Consider the following 23,353-nt stretch of genomic DNA (forward strand, 5'->3'; position numbering starts at 1 on the left):
TGTGTTGAAGTGGTTTCTTTCCTTTTTAGTGGTTTCTTTTATTAACAAAAATAAATTGTAATGGACCAAAGGCACTGATAATCTTGAAATTGTCTGCAGCTTTCATTTTGGTTTATCCTTGTAGGGATTTACAGCAAACTGCTGTATGTAAGCTCTCTTTGTTCAGAGGAGGAGTTTATTTTATTTTAGCTTGCTCAAAGTATCTGCTCCCCTTCCGTGTGTTTTGCCTTTTAAGGCATCTGTCCCTACGCTGCCAATGAAAACTCCTCATCTAATCGCAACACATCAGACAATGTGGTCTGTGGAGAGCGACTGCTTATTTGAAGTGTAACTTCAAACATTTAATGTCTATGATTGTCAGTTTCTTGTGTGATGTCAGAGGTCTTTACATTTCACGTGTTTTGTGATCTTTAGCAGTTGTTTCAACTCTCATCGTAGGATTTTAAGTGTGGATGACATAACTACTTACTGACCTAAATTCAGAAAATGGTGTTGCGTTATAGACCATTATGTATTTTATTTGCCGTCTCATGAAATGGAGACCACTGATATAGGCCTACTAATTGCATATTTGTAACTGGTTATAAAAAGGTTAAATTAAGTGCATGTGGGATAGGTTTTCCAATACAGTGTGGGCATTTTGACATAGTTGCATATACAGAGAATTTTGCACGTATGTCCACACAGAGCATACTCGCAATACTGCACTATAAAAATAACTATCTCTTGAATAATCCATGTTCTACATGTAGAAGTAAGAAAACGCTGGCATGTTTCTGAACCGAACCAATATCAGCACACTGACTGTTGACATTGCTCAACAATTGTTTGTCCAATTCCCACTTCAGAGGAATTTCCTGAATCCAAGAAAAGACCCCATGGCTTCACACTCACTTCTGTGACTGAACGGAAATAAGGAATAAAGAGAAAAATGTCTGTGGGTATATTTTTATAATGTAACCCAAAAATGAACTTATGTGTTTCTTCACGTTCATATGAGAAGTTGTACGTCGATGCCAGCAGAGGGAGACCTGAATGAGTTTAATTGTGAGTGTAACAGCACTATCTATCTACTTTACGTCATGCGTTACGGTATACATTGTTATATATTATATTCAGTGTTGGGTGTAACTAGTTACTAAGTAATTAGTTACTGTAATTGAATTACTTTTACCTTAAAAAAGTAAAGTAAGGGATTACTCTTATTTTCTCTGTAATTTAATTACAGTTTAAAGTCTAACTTTAAAACGTACGCATTAATGTATCTTTCTCATATTTGTAATACTTAAGTCAGTTAATGAGAGAACTTTATGTAGTTGTATATGATTTATTTGGATGAATTAAGAGTCGTTTCATGTCTACCCTTGATTCGCTTAACTAATCAAAGTGAATGTAGGATATAGAAAGTAATCAGTAACTAAATACTTTGTGGAGAGAGTAATTTGTACAGTAATCTAATTACACTATTGAATATGTAATTAGTAACTAGTAATTAATTACTTTTTCAGAGTAACTTACCCAACACTGATTATATATCTACGTTATACGCACAAATTATCTTAAAGCCTTAATAAACACTAAACAGTAATGCAAACTTTGCCAGAAATACACCGATACACCTTTAGGGGTCATCAAAGCATCTCATCTTAATGGGCTATGACTGTGTATTGCATGTTAAATTGTGAATCTTAAACATTTTGTGTAGAAATATAATTCAAACGTGCAGTGCATACTGCTTTTGGAACGGCTCGGCTGCAGTGAGCATTGGCGCCCTCTGGTGGGTAAACTGCAGTGGAGCAAAATCACAGATTGGGACGTATCGGTCTGTTTCGAATGATCTAAATTTAAATTATTACTATATATTATTAATGTACTGGTAGCTTATTGTCAAAAAATAGTTTATTGAATTAAATTGATATGATTAATCATGAATTTGTTATGATCGTCATGGTTTGAAAAGAAAATCGATTTGGTCCGATAATAAGATATTATAAGGCATCGTCAAACAAAGCAAACTGTGTTAAACACCAATTCATGGGCAGATTTTTCATCATTTTACAAGCTCATTCGGTCTAGAAACGTGTAGACGTGTTTGGCTCGTCATGTTTTTACTACGAATATATTGTATTTGTCCATGCCAAAATACGCGACCGCTGTTTGTATCAGTACACCGTTTTTAAAATAAATTATTATTTTGACAAAAAAAACACGACTCAAGCATTCGCGCATGCGCGCGGCCCGGCCTTGTCTGTTTCAGCACCGGGGTCACGTGATTCAGTCTCCCGTCGCCGCTGCGTCGCGCGCTGAATCGCTTCACAGCAACAGCAGATATGTCCGCCAGCTCCGCGTTCAGCGATGAGAAAGGAGGGTCGTGTGGCGAGCCCGAGTACGGCCACGACCCGGCCAGCGGAGGCATCTTCTCCACCGACTACAAGAGGTGAGACGCGCTGGTATCCCTTTACTATACAGGAGAATCTACAGAAATCACAGACGGGGAGGCGCGCATGCGCGGATGAATCTGACGGAAAAACAAAGGAGATGATAAACATGATTGAGATATTAAATTATTAATTGATGTGTTGTGTGTGTATGTGTGTGTGTGTGTTTGGTGTGATTTTACCTTGCGGGAAGTGTGTGTTTCGTTAATACAAATATTGGGGCCTGATCGGATCCCGATCCGATATGAAACGATCTGATCTGATGTGATCTGATAGATCAAAATTGGTGTGCTGGATAGTGTAAATTCAAGTGTTTATTACATGAATATGTTTCATGTTACCGCGGTGTGTGTGATGTCGGTGAGGTTTCAGCACCGGCCGGTGGACAGCGCTCAGATATAATATGATTATGATTTCTGCGCAGTTTTCGTATTCTCGTCGTGTGTTACGGTGTTTTCCTTAAGACTCCGTTTAGTCTGTTGCTTGTTATGTGAAGATTTTGCGTTGTTCTAGAGAAGTCTAAGCTGTGTGATATACCCATCATACCTTTACGCGTTTGGCAGATGGTTTTATCCAAGTTTACGTTTGATCAGTTTTTGTTCTCGCGATATTTGAAGCTTTGACTAATGCCATTGCTAGCGTTATAATGTACCAGCACAGCCACATCTACCTCACACGTCTATTCACGTCTGTTTTAGACGTAAATTACTAGCGCAAATGTGACGGGTTTGATCCACAGGGAATACAAATGCAATTTGGTTCAACTTTTAACTTCATCTCATGACCTGCGTTCTCGTCTAACTCCATCTCTCTCTCTCTCTCTCTCTCTCTCTCTCTGGTCCACACCATCTGTGGACCAGTTTTGAATCTGCCAGTCTCTGGTTATATCGTGAGGCAGCTGTTTTAGATCAATGTCATTACTGGGGATTATAAATGCTCTGAGGTTGTTTGACCTGCTGTTCCTTTAACTCAGTGTTTCTCCCACTTGTCATGTGTCTATGTGGGGAATAGACACATGACAAGTGGGGCGCGGCAAATGGGTGGACATTTTGTCATTTTTGTTATTAATTACTTTATTATTGACCATACACTCAAAACAAAACAACGACATTTAAATGTAAGCCTTACTTAAAACAACATCAGATAGAAAATAAATTGCAAGAATGATTTTATGTCAGAGGTCTGTGACATGGAATGAATGAAAACTGGAGATTCGGCACTGGCAGAGAAAACCAAGGCAGACAGAGGACCTAAAGTTTATTACCATTTTGTTTTAGGCTATTGGGGACAGGTGGGGCTCGGACCCCTACCCTACCTCCAAAGCGGGGAATGGCAGAAGAAGTTTAAGAAACGCTGCAAGTTTAACTGATGACTTCGGCTATTTTGTGATTCTATTTTCTCTCATTCTTTAACTCTGAACCTTTTTGATGCATTGATGAGATTTGTGTGTGCAGTCCGAATCAGATACTTTTTTTTACAACCATTTTTCTGTGATTTTAATTTCAAAGTAATTTCTCAACCATTGATTCATTCATCAATACATTTTGTAATGGCTATACATTGGCTGTACAACTCTTTATTGTTGTTTAACACGGTGACGTACCTTGTTTATTTTAAGTGATGGGACAATGCAGGTATAAGATCCGATATAACATGTTAAAGTGTAATGAGGACCAGGGGTATTTGTTTGTAGCTAAAATGTCTATTCTTAGCCAGGATTAAGAAGCACAACGCTAAACTGATGCTTGTAGACATCCCGCCTGTTTTCCCCCAGGGGGTGCTATACGCCTTCAGATGATGTCTGGGGATAGATTTTGCATGTGGCATGTATTTTATAATCTTTCGTCATATGTTAGTTACAGGACAGATTTTTTAAAATAATTTAAGTAACAATTTATCGTAAAAAATAATTATAACTAAGTTTTTTCCATTTGTTAATTTGACTATCTTTGAATAAAAATGTATCTACTTTAATCTACTAATCTACTAAAGATACAATATCTTTCAGTACCTTCAAATAATTGTTTTTTGTTTTTATAACCAAGGGGACACGGATAGAGACATAATAGGATATTACATATATACATATAATTAAAAGCCTCGTCACAGTCATAACCATTATGTCCAAATATTTTGCTATAATTGTATTGTCATATATGCAAAAACAAGATTTTTTTTCTAAAATCATGCCTTTTTGTATTGCAGATGGGTTGTTTTGATGAAGTAATAACAACTAAATACAGCGAACATAATCAAACCACAATAACACAATAAAAAAACATTATTTTTGATATTTTCAGAAAGGGAGTTATCTGTATTTGCAAATAAACTCTTCACGTATAGTACTGCTGACTAGAGGTCTTCTCGGGTCCAAAGATCTTTACCCGACCGCGAAATGACCCGAATCACTTTTACCCGAACCCGACATGCCAATTTTTGGACCCGAGACAGACCCGATAACGTTAGACCCGAGTCCGACCCGACCCATCGTATATTTTCTTTCAAACCCGACTAGACCTAAATGTAAACGTTATTAATGGTCTCGGGCCGGACCTCGGGTTTTCGGATCTAAGTGGACCCGTGAAGACTTCTACTGCTGACACTCATTGGACAGAACTGGATTATAGTGTGTGTGTGTGTGTGTTTGTGTGTGTGTGTGTGTTTGTGTGTGTTTGTGTGTGTGACAGTTTTACTGGTTCCACGGTAAACATGAAGACTAGCAATTCTCACCTGCTGTTGCCTTGGCAACATGCCTTCCCGAACGGCTACTGTACGGCTCTCCGTGTCTTCTGCTTTAGCAGCTGAATTAACAGATAGCAGGATATCTGATCCACAGAGAACCAAACTCAAATATTCATTTAACAGATTCTATATTTGAGTGGAAGGAGCTTCAGGCTTGTCTGACACATAGGAAGGTCTTTTTAGACGTCTGAATCATTTTGTCACAGTGCTGTGAATTCTGCATCTGTCTGTGAATTCAGCTGCTCTCTCCTCCATGTTGTTCAGACACGCCACATCAGATCTTTGAGAACCGAATCTGACTTCAGATCACACAATGTCGAGCGCGTTACATTTTGGGATGTTGCCACTAGATTCAAAAGCTCTCATCTGCATCTTAGATATTTCTTATGAGAAAAAGACTCAGAAATCTCACAAAAAGAGATTGTCAACAATGTGTCAAACTGAGCTCAGATTGGTCAAGTCTGCAATGAAAAGTCAATGTTATTGAAGATCTCAATTTGAACTCGAACATTTTTCATCAAATTTGCACAAATTTCCAGATTATGGATGTATTTACTCTTCATAGATTTCAACAATCGTCTCATTTGTTTCCATTTTTATTCTTCCTATAAAAGAGGAGCTATACAACACAAGTGTCTGGATGTGAATGTGTATCTGCACTGATGGTTTCAGGCGTCAATAGGCTGTGAAAGCAAACAGCAGTAATGTTTGTGTATACGCCTGTGTGTGCACATCGAACCGAGGGTCTTCCTGCGAAAAAGCCTTCTGTGCTGCGTTTAGCTGAGTCATATCTGAGAGAGGGAGAGGTAATCGACTGTTGCAGAAAATACGATTGAAAAGCGGACGAGAGAGAGAAAATGTGTCAGGAGAGAGAGAGAGAGAGAGAGAGAGAGTGTGCTTTTCCTGAGAGGCGGGGCTTTGCGTATGGGGGGCGGGGTTTGCTCTGCTGAACGAACCGAGCGGCGTGCGCACCACCATTTGGTCCTGAGCAGGATGAGAAGAGCTCTCGGCATCAGAAGAGATAAAGAACAAGCTCTCCTTTCGTCTTTTTACACCTCAGGGCCACGACTGACACCTGAAACGTCTCCAGATCTGCCTTCAGCCGGTCTTGGTAGCTGATGTGTAGACCTGTGGATCGTGGGAGCTAAAGCTTGGTGGACAACTGTTGCTCCCGAGACAGATTTGACATAAAGGTGTTTTAGCACAGGGGACGTCTGGTAAGTCTTGGATTCTGCAGTTTCAGGCCGGGAAAGTTTCTGGACAGCTGACAAGATGACCACCATGCAGAGGTTGCTTCAGCTCCCTGTGAATGCCGTGAATATTGTTAAGAGCGCGCACGCGGCTTCTCAGGGTCAGGAGGAGGTCCTCAGCCCGGTGCTGACCCCAGACAGCGGACCTCAGAACTGGTACAACGCCGTCCAACCTGAAGAACTCAGATACCTGAGATCAGGGGGGACGGGGGGAGGCGGAGGGTGGGAGGGAACCGAGGAACGACCTGGGACGGAGGAGGGTACTAGCAGCATACAGACGCAACCCTTACGGTATGCACACACATACACACTAGTGATATAAAAGTGTGATGGAGTTTCATTCAAGTATCAGTGGAAGATGTCAAATGCATAACATTTTTAGTTATCACTTTTGTTATGCTAAACGCTTTAATGTTGTGTGAATAATAGCATGGCTTATTTTATTTGGACTTGCTTGAATGTGATGAGATTAAATTGAGATGCGTGACTTCCGAGCACGGTGTCTGAAATTTTTTGAGATCTCTCTAAAGGAGGCACATGCGAGATCATTCCTCGAGGAAACATGACTTCAAATCAAATAGATTTTCGTGGTGCTTTTCACAGTTTTGCATTTTGTTCCACAAAAGAAAAACAGGAAATCAATGTAGATAATACATAAAACATGGTATTTTTCTACATTTTAAGATGTAGATTTGTGGGTTTGTCATCGACTGTAATCATATTATAAGTTATGTCATGCTAGTTTTGTAAGGTTAATATTACTAATGCTAACTAAGATTGTCCGTACGATTTTAAGAGGTTTCGAAATAAAAAGGAATCAGAAGACTTGAGTCTCCGTTTGCTCTCCAGGTATCTTCAATATGAGAATCAATAGATCTCGTGTGATGTTTCGCTCCTCTCTGATCTTCTCAGCAGGTTGTTGTACCTGTTGATCGTTTATGATTGTTAGCCTCTGATTGGTCTGTAATAATCACATGTCCACCTGTGACACAATGGGTTTATATAGAAGGTTGTTAGGAAGATCTTCCACACATATCCATGTGACACCGTGACTTCATAACTGTGAAAAGACGCTGGCAGAGAATCTAAGAACATCGTTGAGTATTGACTAAGATTGTGTGTGTGTGTGTGTGTGTGACTGAGAAACCCTGTGAGGTGTTAAATTATGAATAAGATTAATAATGTAGATCCGAAAGTGTAGAAGGAGAAATATATTATAAATCAGACTCTACGAAGAATTATTTTTACATCGATATTTTCAAGGAAGCTTTACCACTCACATGTGTATTATGCGACGCACACTTGCTTTGCGTTAAGAATTGCATCATACATTTGTAACACAATTCTGCTTTAAATTCACAAAGCGTGCGAGTGTGTTTCATGTCTGGATGTGTTCTATCCCTGCTAAAGTGGTTGGTTTGTGCTAGTTGTTGATGATTTGGTGACGGTAGGACACAAAAAGGACCTTTTGGAGAATGTTGATATCCAAACCACATTGACTTCCACTGTATGGACACAAAACCACGTGTGACATTTCACAAAATATCTTTTTTTGTGTTCCACTGAAGAACGAGTCAAATATAGGTTTACAGCCACATGAGGTTGAATAAATGCTGACAACTTACATTTTTGGCTAACTTTCCCTTTAAGTTAGCGCTGTAAATATGTCCAGCACGATCTACAGTTCAGAATTGAATTAATTTGCTAAAAGCCTGTATGTAAATCAGTTTGTTGTCGTTAAAGCAAATACTCTCCGACATACTGTATGATGTCATGTTTTGTGCCCAACCGTGTCTGCATTAGCGAAGATGAGGACTTCTCTCTGATCACGACCCACAACCTGATTCTCACAGCATGACAGGACACACGAACACACGAGACAGACCTACTGACGCGTGGAAGGAAATGCCACCCCCGCTTTCTGCAACACACACGCACGGTGAACGTTCAATCCTGACATTGACGGCGCGTGAACGCCACGTCGCAGTCCCTAATGAAAGTCACCGGGGGAATCTGTATCCGAAGATGTTTGTGTGGGGTGGGAAACGTTGGCAGGAAATCTATCCGCAGGAGTTTATTGCTCTGTTTGTTGCTGTGGAAACCAGAGAGCGAGACCTGGGTGCCTTTTAAGATATCGTAGTCGCTTCATTTTGCCGAAGTCGACATGACAGGCACCCAGGAAATGTTTTTAATTAGAGAATTGCGTTATCTCTGACTGCTCATACCAGTTTCACGCTAGAGTTTTCAGCTCGGCTTTGATGGAAAGTGTTCGAATGAGTGAGGTTAGGATGGCTCTGATTGGTTACTGTCATGGTGACATATTCGTTGTGTCATCATTCGTCGAGGCTGTTATGACTGCTATTCATTAATAATTAGAAAGAGAGATGGAGATAAATCCGGGGAAAGAGAGGCGCGGTCTCGTTCATGTCTGGCCTCTCTGAGCTGATCTCTTGGTACCCACACACACCCTGGATGCCCACGAACACCCGCCGGCCAGACATATAACCAGATCTCATCAGATGCAGAGAGGGAGAACGAGGGAAAGGGGAGTGAATTCAAAGCAGGTGAGGGAGGGCATCGCCTCTCCTTCATTACTTCCTTTTCAAAAGAGATTCATCAACCTGCACTCCGGATGCGGTTGCTATGGTAACGTGTCGATCTCAAAGAGTTATGGCCAGATGCTAAAAACAGAAGTTTAGATGGGCTGATATGTGCTGGGTTGATAAGTTGGCTGACCCAGGGTCAGATGTAGTATCACTTAAGCCCCGTTTCAAAGACAAGGATTAGTTTAAGCCAGGACTATGCGTTAGTTAATTTACGCTTTTATTTAAATGCCTGAGAAAAACATTACTGATGTGCATCTTGAGACAAAACAATGGCACTGACGTGTTTTAAGATATGTAAGGGCAAAATATTTTCAGTTAAGACTAAATTCATTTTAGCCTTGTCTATGAAACCGGAGCATAGAGTCATAAACTTCATCCAGTTGGTTCTTGTTTCCATAGCTCACGAGACTTGTAAGAAACAACTCAGATATTAAAGAGATGTGTGCTGAAACACAATGAAATGTTATTTTATGACTGTTTCTTAAAGCACCTCTTATATTTGGGTTTCGTGTAGAGAACGTTTCATATTCATAATACTGTAAAGCTGGTGTTCTGAAACAAATGGATTTTCTCTGAATGATTGTGTGTGAGACTGTCTGTCACAGACTCATAACAGATATCAGCTAATAGAGAACATACAGTTCAGTCAATTTGTACTTTCATTCATATTGACCTTTATGCATTTGGCAGAACAAAGTGATTTACAGTGCATTCAAGCTTACATTTCTTATCAGTATGGTTATATTATCTATAGTCTTTTAGCCCATGCGAATCCATTGATGCCACATTTCTGCTAGTCTGCTTCTAAACACTTAAAACAGATTTCTTTTGTTCAACAAAACTACCAAAAATATTGATGACACATCATGAACTACACAGGATTTCTTTAGTACTGGTTTACTGCTGTGACATACTGTATTTTTAATTTAGTATGTTTTTTGCATCATATAAGTTTTTGTTTGATTATTGAATTGTTATAAAAATAAGTAGGTTTTCATATTTTAGCCAATTGAAGCTGGACTTTCCTGACTAGAACATCGATGCTGGTGTGATACTGTGATGGCTGCCAAGTGACTTGCATCCACAGACATTTTAAAGGAACAGTTCACCCAAAATGTATTAATTAACTCGCCCGCAAGTTGTTTCAAACCTGTATAAACGTATTTGTTCTGCCGAACACAAAGGAAGATATCTGAAAGAATGTTAGCAATTTTCAGTTCTGGCACATCATTCACTGCAATAGTAGAAAATAATTGTATATTTTTCAGTTCTGTTGAACACAAAATTAGATATTTGAAATAACTTAGGAAAGGAAACAGTTCTGGGGCACCTTTGACTACCATTTAATGTTTTGTAATTTGCCACAAACTAAAAATCTTCCTTTGTGTTTAGCAGAAAAAAGAAATATTTGTATGTACAGGTTTGGAAAAAAATAGACGGTAAGTAAATAATAACAAAAGTTAAATTTTTGAGTGAACTAGCCCTTTAAAGAGTCTTTTCACACCAAAATAAATAACAATAAAAAAATAAAGTGCCCCAGAACGGTTTGCTTTCCTATATTCTTCAAAATATATTATTTTGTGTTCAACAGAACAAAAAATGTATAAAGACGTTTTTTCCTACTTTAGTCAATAGTGGCCAAGAACTGTTTGGTTACAAGCATTCTTCAAAATATCTTTCTCTCTGTTCATCAGAACAAACAAAGAAATATAAACAGATTTGAAGAAACTTGAGGGCGAGTAAATGATGATAGAATAAAACATTTTTGGTGAACTGTCCCTTTAAGCTGACATAAAATGTCTGTGTTTTTTGTGTGGGTTTATTTTTGTTTTCTAGAAAGTCACATTTATTTGTGTAAAAGCTTTGATGGATGGTTTCATTTTATTCTCCTTTATCTCTTCTTATGAATAACTGCAGGTCTCTTAAAGGGCCGGGAGCCTCTGAATGAGTCTCCTCGGTCTCGGGCGTGTTTTTCTTACAACACTAACTTCGATATTATTGTATTAGATATTATTATTATAGACTGAAACAATTGACAATATTGCTCTATCTTGTTTGTAACTTTCAGACATGATGACCTGAAAGAGATGTTGGACAGTAATAAAGACTCGCTGAAGCTGGAGGCCATGAAACGAATCGTTGCTGTGAGTTCTGCTTTTCTTGTTTCCAAAACCACTGCGTGTAAATAGCAACCCCCTATCAATCACCTGTAATGTCATGAGTGATACAGAGCTGTGCTGGGAAATCAGCTGTGAATTTTCATGGACCATTGGTCATAATATCCCAGCAGCCTTTAGGAGATGTCACGTTTGGTTTTATAGGTGTAATAACGGAAATTGAACAGACGTCAATAAATCAAACCCCCCACGCACACATGAACACAGAACACAGTCGAATTTGTATTTTGGTGTCTGTGTTAACAGACAGAATACTGTAATTTAGGTCGTCGTCGCTGTTTGTTTTGTGACTGAAGCGTGAGTGTGTGCTTGGATCAAGCAGCGTTTGGAAACAGGACAGGAATGCACAGCGTTTAATATTCATGAGTGGATTTAGTTTCTCCGTATTGTTGTGGATCAGATCAGGGCTAAAATATTTATCATCCAGACAGCGCTCAGAAGCCACAAACAGCCACCTGATACACACGAGGAACCAACAGCAGGTAGACGTGTCCATCTGAAGTCAAACTTAAAGTCAATATAAAGCCATGTTCTTTCTAAAGTCCGAACACACATTCATTGAACATTATTGAAAAGATCATTTGCTTTATACATTTTCATAAATAGGTCCCGTCTCTGAAATGACTTCCCTTCTGTTCCCGTCACCACAACCTCTTATTTCTTTAACCCTTCAAAATCGCGTCGGCAGTTTTTTACTTAGTTTAATTTCCTAATGGGATCAAATCAAAACACATAGTTTCTTGTGTTTCTTGAACTTCTGGACACTTTTATTTTGGACCTTTCCAAAACAGTTTTATATGATATTTCCATATAATGATATATCACAAAGTTACTGAACGAGAGAGAGAGATAGAGACTAACCTTGAAACGTGTATGAGGAATTGGTTTGTTTCACCTTATAAAACACAGTGGTTTTTTCCCTCCAATATTCCCTGAGGCTGTGTTTAACTTCCTGCTCAAGTGTTCAGAGAGAACGCGTGGATGTGTTTGGAATCCTCAGATTGAGTTTTCTGCTTCATTCTTTCATCAGAGAGTAATAGAAATGCTGTGTGTGTGTTCACACAGATGATTGCCCGGGGAAAGAACGCGTCTGATCTTTTCCCTGCGGTGGTGAAGAACGTGGCCTGTAAGAACATCGAGGTGAGTGTTGAACAGAAGAGGATCGTGGAGACAGGAAGTGACTCACGAACTCACAGGAAGTCAGCTTTTCAGGGTGTTATCTTGATATTGACACGAGATGCCAGCCTAGTTTTGTTTGAGTCATAAAAACCCAACTGCACGCCGCAGTAGAGCTGTAGACACCCGTGATAATGTGTGTGTTGAATTTGTGTTCTTTCTGAGATAATGTGTGTGTTTTCAGGTGAAGAAGCTGGTGTATGTGTATCTTGTGCGTTACGCCGAGGAGCAGCAGGATCTTGCTCTGTTGTCCATCTCTACCTTCCAAAGAGGCTTGAAGGTGCTTAAAAACACACGTGTTTTATTTTTTATTTGATATAACTGAATAAGACAAACGCACATTGGGTACCAAATAGAGGATATGTTCACGCACATACTTCCATTCAGGGAGAGAACGTTTGACTCCGCCCCCTAGTGTCAGATAGGGGAAACACACGTCACACCCTTTCCAGCGATAGGTCACCCCAAAATGACAATTCTTTCATCATTTACTGAACCTGTTTGTCTTCTGCAAAACACAAAAGAAGATATTTTGAAGAATGTCGGTAACTAGAAACCGTTGGTCCCCATTGACTTGCATTGGTTTTGTGTCCATAAAGTGCAAGTCTATGGGGAACAACGGTTTTTGGTTCCCAACATTCTAAATATCTTCTTATGTGTTTTGCAGAAGAAAGTAAGGGACAGTTCACCCAAAAATGAAAATACTGTTATCATTTACTCACCCATAAATTGTTTCAAACCTGTATTCGTTTTTGCATTGCTGGACACAAATAGAGATTAAAATATTAAAGTCCATTTTCTACGTCTCTCTCTTTTAATCACTGTGACCTTTGACCCCCGACACAGGACCCTAACCAGCTGATCCGTGCGAGCGCCCTGCGTGTGCTGTCCAGCATCAGAGTGACTATCATCGTACCCATCATGATGTTAGCCATCAAGGAAGCCGCGTCTGATATGTCTCCCTACGTCCGCAAGACGGCGGCTCACGCCATACCCAAACTCCACAGGTACCAAAACCACTGTCTGATGTTTTCTATCAAAGTATCTGCTCACTTTACCCATCAGCGGCTTTGGTTTAGTTTTAAGACTTTCCAATATTTTTCTCTCCCTGCAGTCTGGATCCTGAGCAGAAAGATCAACTCATCGAAGTCATCGAGAAGCTATTGGCTGATAAAACCACAGTGAGTGACTGGTCTGTGACATACAGCGTTTGTTCCTTGTGTGACATCACACCTGAAGTGTGTGTATTTGCGTGTGTCTAGCTTGTGGCTGGCAGTGTAGTGATGGCATTCGAAGAAGTGTGTCCGGACCGCATCGATCTCATCCACAAGAACTACCGTAAGCTGTGTAACCTGCTGATCGATGTGGAGGAGTGGGGTCAGGTGGTCATCATCAACATGCTCACACGCTACGCTCGAACGCAGTTCCTCAATCCCAACATCAACGTGCGTATCAATATTTTGTGTGTGTCAGGAGTGTGTGGACTTTCTCCTCAAGTGTGTGTGTGTGTGTGCAGGAGTCTCTTTTGGAGGATGGTGGTGAGAAGTCGTTCTATGCTTCTGACGATGAGGAAGAGGAAGAGAAGAAGGTGGAAGCGTCCTCTCTGGCCAAGAGGAAACCCTATGTGATGGATCCTGATCACAGACTTCTGTTGAGAAACACCAAACCTCTGCTGCAGAGTCGCAACGCTGCCGTGAGTCTTTCATCCGTAACGTTTGTCTCTTTATCGCCATCTCTGTTTGAAGCATAGAATTGCAGGTGACTTTGTTTTTATTAATAAAGTTTTATTCTCAGCTTTTTATTTAATATTTTTATTTTGTACAATGATCGTTTTTTGCTTGGAAAACGTTGCAAAGCTTTATGTGAAATCTCTAATAGTGACTATTTTTTTGTAGGTGGTGATGGCGGTTGCTCAGCTGTACTTCCATTTGGCTCCTAAAGCCGAGGTGGGCGTCATCGCTAAAGCTTTGGTCAGGTTAATGCGGAGCCACAGGTATTTAACCACATACCACTTACAAACAAATACACACGCACATCTAAACACAACTCCATCTATAAAACAAACCAAATCTGAAGTTGACGGGTGATGGGTTTCGCCTCTGAGGAGACTGCGGTTCTGTTGGCGTATCTGCAGATAATAAACAACATCCATTATTCACATCCCTCATTCCATTTAGTTTCCTTTCAAGTGTTTTGAAACTTCCAGTCCAAGAATATGAATCTATTTGTTTCATCCACAGAATGTGTTATAGAGGATACACTCTGAATGCACAGTGTGATGCTTTTTAACTGCGTTTGAAAACTCAACATCCGCTCACGTTTCACACTGCGTCTTTGACTTTTGTGTTTCTGTAGTGAAGTGCAGTATGTCGTGCTTCAAAACGTCGCCACCATGTCCATCAAAAGACGGGTAAGCACACAACACAACAGAAGACTCATGGGGCAGATCTTTTTGATAATTTGCCTATGCTTGAGAAATGTCACAGATAGGATAGTCTAAGCTGTTTAAAAATGTCATTTAATCTTTTCTTCTTAAAAATATATAAAGTCTTTACCAAATATACATGCCCAGTTATATTTCTTCAATTATATTTTAATAGATTTTCCCGGAGAGATTTAAAGTTTGATGAATGACGTATAGAAAATATATTTATGTTTATGTTATATATGTTTTATTTCAACACAGTGCAAACTTTTTTTTGTTGCAGGGAATGTTCGAACCATATTTAAAAAGTTTTTATATTCGCTCCACGGACCCCACCCAGATCAAAATTCTCAAGGTGAAATGACACTCAACTAACATTTGTCTTTGAGACACTTATAATCTTTTTATTGAATACAAGCAGGAATCTGAATCTGAATTTATATTTTAATGACTTTTGTTGAATAAAGCTGGAAGTTCTGACTAATTTGGCTAATGAGACAAACATCTCCACCATCCTGAGAGAATTTCAGGTACTATTTTGCTTTTGCCTTTTCTAAAGTTGTGTATTTATTTTTAATGTGTGTATATGATATATAGGAATAGTTGATAGACGTCTGTTTCCATGTTTGTGACACAGACGTACATTAAAAGCATGGATAAGGATTTCGTAGCCGCGAGCATTCAGGCCATTGGTCGCTGTGCTACAAACATTGGTGAGGTCAGAGACACCTGCTTGAACGGCCTCGTCCAGCTGCTCTCCAACAGAGACGGTGAGAACACGCAGTTAAAAATAACACTGGGGTGATGCACCCCGTGTGTACGCCACCTCTGCGCGTCTCTGAAAATGTCCGGTAAGATCTTATGTGTGTGTGTGTGTGTGTGTTTAGAGTTGGTTGTAGCTGAATCCGTAGTGGTGATCAAGAAACTCCTGCAGATGCAGCCCGAGCAACACAGTGACATCATCAAGCACATGGCCAAACTCATCGACAACATCCAGGTACCGTTCCCATCCACACCTCGCACGCTTAAACACGCTCCTATCCGCTTCGGCAATCCTGACTGTGTGTCGTGTGTAAGGTACCGATGGCCCGTGCCAGCATCCTCTGGCTCATCGGTGAATACTGTGAGCACGTTCCCAAAATCGCCCCAGATGTCTTGAGAAAAATGGCCAAGAGCTTTACGAACGAAGAGGACATTGTCAAACTTCAAATCATCAACCTGGCAGCCAAACTGTATCTGACCAACTCAAAGCAGGTGAGAACCTCTCACACACATTTCCTGTCAGGTGTGACACAGTTTCCTTATATAAAAATCTTGTTGTCTTACAGACTAAACTGTTAACACAGTACGTGCTGAACCTGGCAAAATACGACCAAAACTATGACATCAGAGACCGCGCCAGGTTCATCCGCCAGCTGATCGTGCCCACCGATAAGAGCGGTGCTCTTAACAAATACGCCAAGAAGCTTTTCCTTGCCCTCAAGCCCGCTCCTGTCCTGGAGTCTCCGTTCAAAGGTACAATTGTGGCATAAAATGATGTACCCACAAAGAAAAACAATCGAAATACCAACAAAATGGGTTTGTTTTGCAGACAGGGATCATTTCCAGCTGGGATCACTGTCTCACCTTCTCAACGCTAAGGCTTCCGGATATCAGGAGCTGCCCGAGTGGCCCGAATCGGCGCCCGACCCGTCCGTGCGCAACGTGGAGGTGAAGGATTCAGTGTGTGCAGGGCGAACAGTTCTGACAGGGCCAGAGGCCTCAGGGGTGCTTCTTCAACTGACCACCAGAGGGAGCATCAACATGCAAGACCTCTCAAAGAAACGCCCTCCTCGCTCATTAGCATAACCCCACCCTCATAATACATAAAATCACACACTCTGCATTTCAATGGGGTGGTAGCTTCTCATCCTATAGGTTGGTTTGTCACTCGAAAGAGATTGGCGCTCGGCTTATTCCACCATGCACTTGGAAATCTTATGTTATTTAGAGCTATATAATGTAGAGTTTATATTCAACAACCGTAATCCACGCCAAATCATTTTCAGACCGGCCAAACTGGTTCTCAGTTTGAGTTAAAAAACATGCGTTGACCAAAGCATATGCATGAGATATGAGGTCAGGGGCTCCAGTTTCAGGTTTTTGTCTGTACGATGTTTACATTTGTTATTTTATAAAACCATCATTCACAGAGCAGATTTCACAGCACACCTGTTTGCCCACTTTTTGACAGTCTTTTCTCTCTGTGTCCGCCCACAATGCAATGCAGCAAGAGGAATACACAGACACCAGGGAGGGCCGAATTGGCCTTCTTGGAGATTGGAGAGAGGTGCCCGCAAGAGTGCAGTGGCTTCTCTCTCTCGCTGATCTTTGTGTGGTCCAGTTTGACCTTCTTGCATTGAAGTGTGTGTGAAACCTGCCGACCTATGAATCCGTTTTCAGCCACACAAACCATCACATCAGCAAACGTCCACATTAATGTTGCACTTCCATTGCTGTGACACCAAATGCTCAACAAAGCACCCAAACATCACGCAAATATAAATTTGCTATAGAAACGTTTACGTTTTTGAACAAAACCGGTGGAGATCATAAGAGACATTGCTGCGGGGAAAATTCACTAACCAGTTGCAAGCACTGTTTTTATTGTGTTAAATTGAACGCTTTGTTTTCCTTTTTTAGGCCCCTCCTTTTTTGGATGTCACTGTTTGTTGAATTTGATTTCTAACCGATTGTGCTTAATATGTGAGATTAAATGGAGAGCAAATGGAAACTTTCGCTCAAATCTAACAAGAAAAAGGTCAGAAATCTGTCATTGGAGTTTCAGAAGAGATGTCACACATGACTCTAACCGAGCTCAGATTTGTCAAGTCTGCAATCAAAAGTCAATATTATTGAAGATCTCAATATGAAGTCAAACATTTCTCATCAGATTTATTTACACCTCCATACTCTACAATTACACTTTGGTTTTTTATTTCTCCAATGCAATTTGAGCTTCTATCAGTGAATGCAATTCATCTTTAGTGAATTCCCCCCCACGTTTCCATCGCTTAGTTAAGTTAAGTTAAGTTAAAGAAATATTCACGTGTAAGGAGAGGCCGAGTATACGCACCTGCTGATCTGTTGAAACGTGCAATTTGATTCCTTGTGTGTACTTTGAAATCTTTTCTTTATTTTCTGTTCTTTCCTTTCCTCTTCTTCTGGCCATCTCACAGCATCATTCTTGCGTTTCTTTTGTTTCTTTCTCGTTTGCCAGGTTATTAGACTGCTCGAAAGAGTCACCACTTTAACCAGCGTGAGTCCGTCAGTCACCCTTAGCGTCAGACCCAAGAGCTTTTGCCACCAGCTTAGTCTAGCGTCTGTTCTGTGCTAGATCAGCCTTTCCCTTTCCTCAGCCCCTGCTCTACGACTAAACTCCAAATCCTCACAAAACATCGAGGACGACCTACAGCGATGATGCTAAATTTCAACTATTCGTGATTTACAAAACATGCAAATACTACTAAAAGACTTCCACGCAAAGTCACCTTTATCCCAATGATTCAGTGCTGGAGGTCGTCTTGTGTTTTTGAGGAAATTATTCTTTTATATGTTTAAGCATACACGATAAGAACATGAATGTGGCCATGAATGCACGACCATCGCTGCTACAGAGACCAAGTGCTGGCCTCGGGAACAGAGTTTTGTTATTAATGTATAAATGTAAATGCTTGTAAAGAGGCATTCATGGCCGTTACGGATATTTCTGCCTGATTCCAGGATCTGGTTTGACTCTGAATCTTGATCTTTTCGTAGATTCCGGATTGGAGCAAATGCACGAGCCGGAAAGATCGGAAGGAGAAGAAAGTGGAGAAGCCGTTCTATTCCGATTCGGATGGGGAATCAGGACCGACTGAATCTGCGGATAGCGGTAACCGTGGCGACAACAACATCCTGTCTATAATAATTAAAGCGTCACTGCAGTCTTGTTTTTCAGTACAAATGTCGAAACATTTTCCGAGAAAATATCTGCTGAGGTGTAAGGAAAATAAACGTACTATTGAGGGAAAACAATATTTTATTCATAAACTTATGATTTCATGACTCATAACTTATATTTTTATAAAATAAAAAAAATTATCATTTTGCTGTAATCTGTAAAAAAGATTTATATGTACAGAAAACACTTTTTTTGTGTATTTAAGATACAAATTCACCACTCTACTTGAATGCAGTTTAGTATGTTGCCTACCTAGACTGCTTTCTAGTACACATATTTTGATAAAATGTAAAATCTCCACTCTAATGTAGACAAATTGTAATCGATCACAGAAATTTCACAAACATTTCCCTAGGTAGGTATCTCACTAGAGTTTGTTGCAGATCTACTTTGATTTAGTGATTTTAATCGTACAATTTCTTTTGGTTGTTTTTCTCTTTCTAGAGTCAGACTCGGGCAGTGGGTCAGAGAGCGTTAGCGCCAGTGATGAGAGCGCTTCCGGCTCAGAAAGTGAGGAGAGTGGAGAGGAAACCGAATCAGATGAGGAAGAAGAGGAGAAGGAGAAAATGAAGAAAAAAAGGGTGGAGAAAACCAAAGCAAAGAAACCGGTGATGGAGAGCGCAGAGAGGTCTCATACATTTAATAGAATCCAAACTATCGGTTTAACACTGACACTAAGACAATCTAAATTGACACAAGAATGAGCTCAAAGTGTTTCGATTCATTCTCACAGTGAACAGAGCAGCGGCGCAGAGGACAGGAAGCGCGGCAGGAAGACGGGAAAAGATCGAAAAAGCACTTCAGAGTCAGAAAGCCAATCAGAAACCAGCGAATCAGAAGAGGAGTCAGATGACGAATCAGAAGAGGAATCAGAGTCAGAAGCTGAGATCAGAAAAAAGGTTGGGCTTTCTCTCACATGAGCGAGACAATGTATTGTTTTGACTTCTTGCTCTTCATCAGTGATTTTTTTCTGTTTCATTCAGGCACCCGCAAAACCGCCGCCTAAACAATCCAAAAAAGTATGCAAGAAAGAAACGCAAGAAATGTCTTTGCTGGATCTGGATGATTGTGAGTAAAATCCTTTCATACCAAATACTTGAACGTCTAAATATATCTAAAGCACCGATGTGTCTCTCTCAGTCGAACCTACTCCAGCATCGGCTCCGGTGACTCCAGTCCAGTCCAACTTTAGTTCCAGCAGTTTGGTGTCTGATCTGGAGGGTTTGTCATTAACCAACACCATTCTGGCACCAACTGTGAGTTCTGTAAACTGCCATCGTTATTGCGACTTTCTTTAAATGATATAAATATTCCAACTTTGCTCTTCTCTGACAGAACATTGCTCAGTCTGCTTCAATGAAGATGTGTGAACTCCTGCACCGTATTACAGGCGAGGGTCTTGCCGTTGAATACTGTTTCAGCCGGCAGCCCTTCAGCCCCGACCCCAACATGGTGGCCGTCCAGATCCAGTTCACCAACAACACCAGCTCGGAGACTAAAAACATTCACATCGAAGAGCCCAAACTTCAGTCGGGAATGAGGATCCGAGAGTTCTCTGAGATCGGTCTGTCCACACATGGGTTCATTTGCAGGGTGTTTCTTTTTTCCAGAGGAATAATATCGAGTTTATTGTTGTTCGGTGTGTTTGCTTTCTTTCAGAGTTGATGGCGGCAGGTGAATCGGTTACAGTAGTGATGGGCATAGATTTCTGCGACTCGACGCAGGCGGCAAACTTCCAACTGTGGTGAGAACTAGCTTAAGATGCTAAAGACTGTGGCTCCAGTTGAGCAAAAAACCCTCATAACCAGACGTTTAAAAAGCTAAATAATCATGGACGACCATCTAGAAGCCATGTTATACCAGCAAACCATCAGCATCTGGTTTTGGTGGATTATCCAACAGGATCAAATGTATCTTAATTTATCTGAAACCTCATCATGGTCTTGATTTGCTCTGATGTTTCCTCACGCATTTGCTTTGTTTTAGCACCCACACCCGCAAGTTCTTCGTTTCAATCCAGCCACCCGTCGGGGAGTTAATGACGCCAGCGTTTCTCACAGAAAATGATTTCAAGAAGGAACAGGGTGAGAAACAGCTTTATCTTTATCAACTTATTTAAGGGATAGTTCAACCAAAAATAGAAAAAATATATTTTGAGAAACGTCTCACTGGTTTTGTGTCCAATGGACGTCAATGGGGTCAATGTTGTTTGGTTACCAACATTCTTCAAAATATCTAAAAGCCATAAAGGTTTGGCATGAGGGTGAACTTTATCTTTAAGCATCCACAAACGTTCTTTTGAATGTTAAAGTGGTGAATAAATCCATTATCGCTTATTTTCTCAAAATCTCAATCATTTTTCAATGTCGATGCAGAAGTCGCTCTATTTTTGAAGTGAACATTAGAGGAAGAGAAAATTTTACATTCATAAAATGTAGCCTGAGTTTCATGGTTTCTGGATTCTTTCAAGACTGAATCCTATTTTTCCTGACCTCATGCTGTCATCAAGTCCTACAAACAAGTTCATAAACCGAATTACAATATTATTTTTTGCAATAGGAATTGACCAAGTTTACATTTTACTGTAAGACGGAAAGCTTTTAAGGGCTTGTTTAACAAAAACATCGAACCACCTGCTAACATTTGTCTTCATACAGTTTAACAAAATATTTTTACAACCTCGTGTTGTTTCTTTCCTGTTGGGTCATTTTGTCGCTATCCATTAGAGAATCTATTGAATGGTAAGTTTCTGTAGCCAAATAGATTTACACTCCCTTCCTTTTCCTTATAACACACACACAAAGTCACCCCCTCGCTCTCGTTCTATCAATGACTTTGCTTCTAGCCACTCCTCACTCTTATCACAGTCTCCAGCTATCGCCTTGGTGACTGTTATGACCAAGACTATGTATCTCCACACGGCACGTCAAGGTAACAGCGTGCCGGATCTCACTAGGAATGTGCTGTCCACACAAAGAACCCTTGTGATGGATCTTAAACCATCGTGACTTGCATCCCAACACCCCCTCTTACATATTTTTATGTCACGATACAAAAAAAACACCATTGCAGCTTCAGTTTTATGCCGACTTTAGTGTCAGTAATGCACCCATTATTGACGTAATGCCCATTAGTTCCCTCAAAAGTTGCCTAGGTAGACAGCTCACTAGGATTTTAAACAGATCCGATTTAGATATGAAATAAGCTTGCTCTCTCTCTCTCGCTCTCTCTCTTAAAGGTAAACTAATGGGAATGAATGAGATCTCGGAGAAGTTAACCCTTGGAGAGAAATGTGTGAATGAGCATGTCATCGTTGAAAGAGTCACGGCCACTGCCAACTTAAGCCGAGTGCCCTGTGGTTCGGAAAAAGAGTGCAGGTAACATCCAAAAAACATTTCAGTCCAGTTTTAATATAACCTGTGACCCAAGATGATAGCCTGTTATTAAATCGTGTACATTTTATTTCTATTCTTTGCGTTCCTCTGCCTTTTCTCCACGTTGCTTTCTGTTATTCTTGCCTGTGATCTTTTGAACTTCATCTCAGTTCTCCTCCGACTCCTCCCCATTCTTCACCGGTTCACAGATTCGCAGGTAAAACCGTCAGCAGCGGCTGTCTCGTGCTGGCCACTGTCGCTACGAAGGAAGGAAGGGGAGCTCAGTTAACGGTCAACTGCGAGAAGATGGTGATCGGCACAATGCTTGTCAAAGATATCCTACAGGCCCTGACGCAGTGATGACAACCCCCTGCAGTCCAGACCCTCCTATTGCTGCCTAGCACATTTATTTGAAGCCATGTGTGTAAATCTGCCATGTATGGACCGGCTTGTAGCATCAAAAATCAAACCTACAGTGAGAGGCATCGGGTCTTTTGTTACAGTTTGTTCAGTGTATGTTGCATGAGATCAAAACAGCTGAACACCAGTCGCCAGAGGTCAGAACTATATTTTAGTGCGGATTAGATGTTACATTTAGGATCAAAAAGCTAAAGTACAGAATTATTATGAAAACCAGTATTTTAGTTAACATTAAATACAATTGAAGAGTTTGGTTCCATAATGCGTTTTATTGTTAGCTGTATTTTTGAGTTATTATGGCTTAAATAAAAACAAATCAAATGCAGTTTGATGGATATTAATTGGAATGCACATTAAAAAACATGATTTTTGAGTTCTCTCATTTTGGAACCAAAATGCATTTCAATTATTATTTTAGCCATCTGGTCACCAGGTTCATTCTTTATGGATTTATGAACTTACTTTCCTTTGAGTTTGTGTCAACAACCAGTCCAAATACTTGCACGGTAAAACATTTTATATAAACATAATTCATGTTTCTAACCGTATCAAACTGGTTACAAACATTATCCATCCGGGCCATATTAGTATAATAAACAGCCTCTAATTTATATCTAATTAGATATATATGGATATACATCTATTACATATTATAATTTACTGCCTTCATCCCAAAAACATTGTTGTAGCATTTTCAGTCTCTCTTCAAAGAAAATGTAAGTCTATTGTTTATTTTAAAACAATTTCAGTGATGACTCCCAAA

General features: G+C 40.2%; 1 protein-coding gene across 6 annotated transcripts in view; it reads left to right on the plus strand.

Moving 5' to 3' along the window:
* Nucleotides 1–2,277: 2,277 nt before the first annotated feature.
* The window catches only part of ap3b2 (adaptor related protein complex 3 subunit beta 2), a gene marked incomplete at its 5' end in the record, with an annotated part of 21,326 nt that continues 250 nt past the window's right edge, over nt 2,278–23,353 (plus strand). The window contains 28 exons of one of the 6 annotated variants that reach the window (XM_079449646.1): nt 2,278–2,437; nt 11,105–11,180; nt 12,279–12,353; nt 12,574–12,669; nt 13,236–13,396; nt 13,504–13,570; nt 13,652–13,834; nt 13,906–14,082; nt 14,285–14,382; nt 14,745–14,799; nt 15,098–15,169; nt 15,282–15,344; nt 15,452–15,584; nt 15,702–15,811; nt 15,892–16,068; nt 16,143–16,329; nt 16,406–16,524; nt 18,074–18,112; nt 18,613–18,727; nt 19,241–19,424; nt 19,530–19,695; nt 19,780–19,864; nt 19,937–20,052; nt 20,132–20,360; nt 20,456–20,540; nt 20,783–20,880; nt 22,035–22,173; nt 22,380–23,353. The exon at nt 22,380–23,353 is cut by the window's right edge and continues 250 nt beyond it. In XM_079449646.1, coding sequence (XP_079305772.1) covers nt 2,331–2,437; nt 11,105–11,180; nt 12,279–12,353; nt 12,574–12,669; nt 13,236–13,396; nt 13,504–13,570; nt 13,652–13,834; nt 13,906–14,082; nt 14,285–14,382; nt 14,745–14,799; nt 15,098–15,169; nt 15,282–15,344; nt 15,452–15,584; nt 15,702–15,811; nt 15,892–16,068; nt 16,143–16,329; nt 16,406–16,524; nt 18,074–18,112; nt 18,613–18,727; nt 19,241–19,424; nt 19,530–19,695; nt 19,780–19,864; nt 19,937–20,052; nt 20,132–20,360; nt 20,456–20,540; nt 20,783–20,880; nt 22,035–22,173; nt 22,380–22,530 — 3,363 coding nt within the window. In that variant the 3' untranslated portion in view covers nt 22,531–23,353. Of the gene's footprint in view, nt 2,438–6,452; nt 6,722–7,457; nt 7,527–11,104; nt 11,181–12,278; nt 12,354–12,573; nt 12,670–13,235; nt 13,397–13,503; nt 13,571–13,651; nt 13,835–13,905; nt 14,083–14,284; nt 14,383–14,744; nt 14,800–15,097; nt 15,170–15,281; nt 15,345–15,451; nt 15,585–15,701; nt 15,812–15,891; nt 16,069–16,142; nt 16,330–16,405; nt 16,525–18,073; nt 18,113–18,612; nt 18,728–19,240; nt 19,425–19,529; nt 19,696–19,779; nt 19,865–19,936; nt 20,053–20,131; nt 20,361–20,455; nt 20,541–20,782; nt 20,881–22,034; nt 22,174–22,340 lie in introns of those variants that run through there. The other 5 variants (XM_079449644.1, XM_079449645.1, XM_079449647.1 and 2 more) reach the window with 5 other exon arrangements.

The sequence above is a fragment of the Barbatula barbatula genome (assembly GCF_947034865.1).
Source record: "Barbatula barbatula genome assembly, chromosome: 25".
NCBI classification, from domain to species: Eukaryota; Metazoa; Chordata; class Actinopteri; order Cypriniformes; family Nemacheilidae; genus Barbatula; species Barbatula barbatula.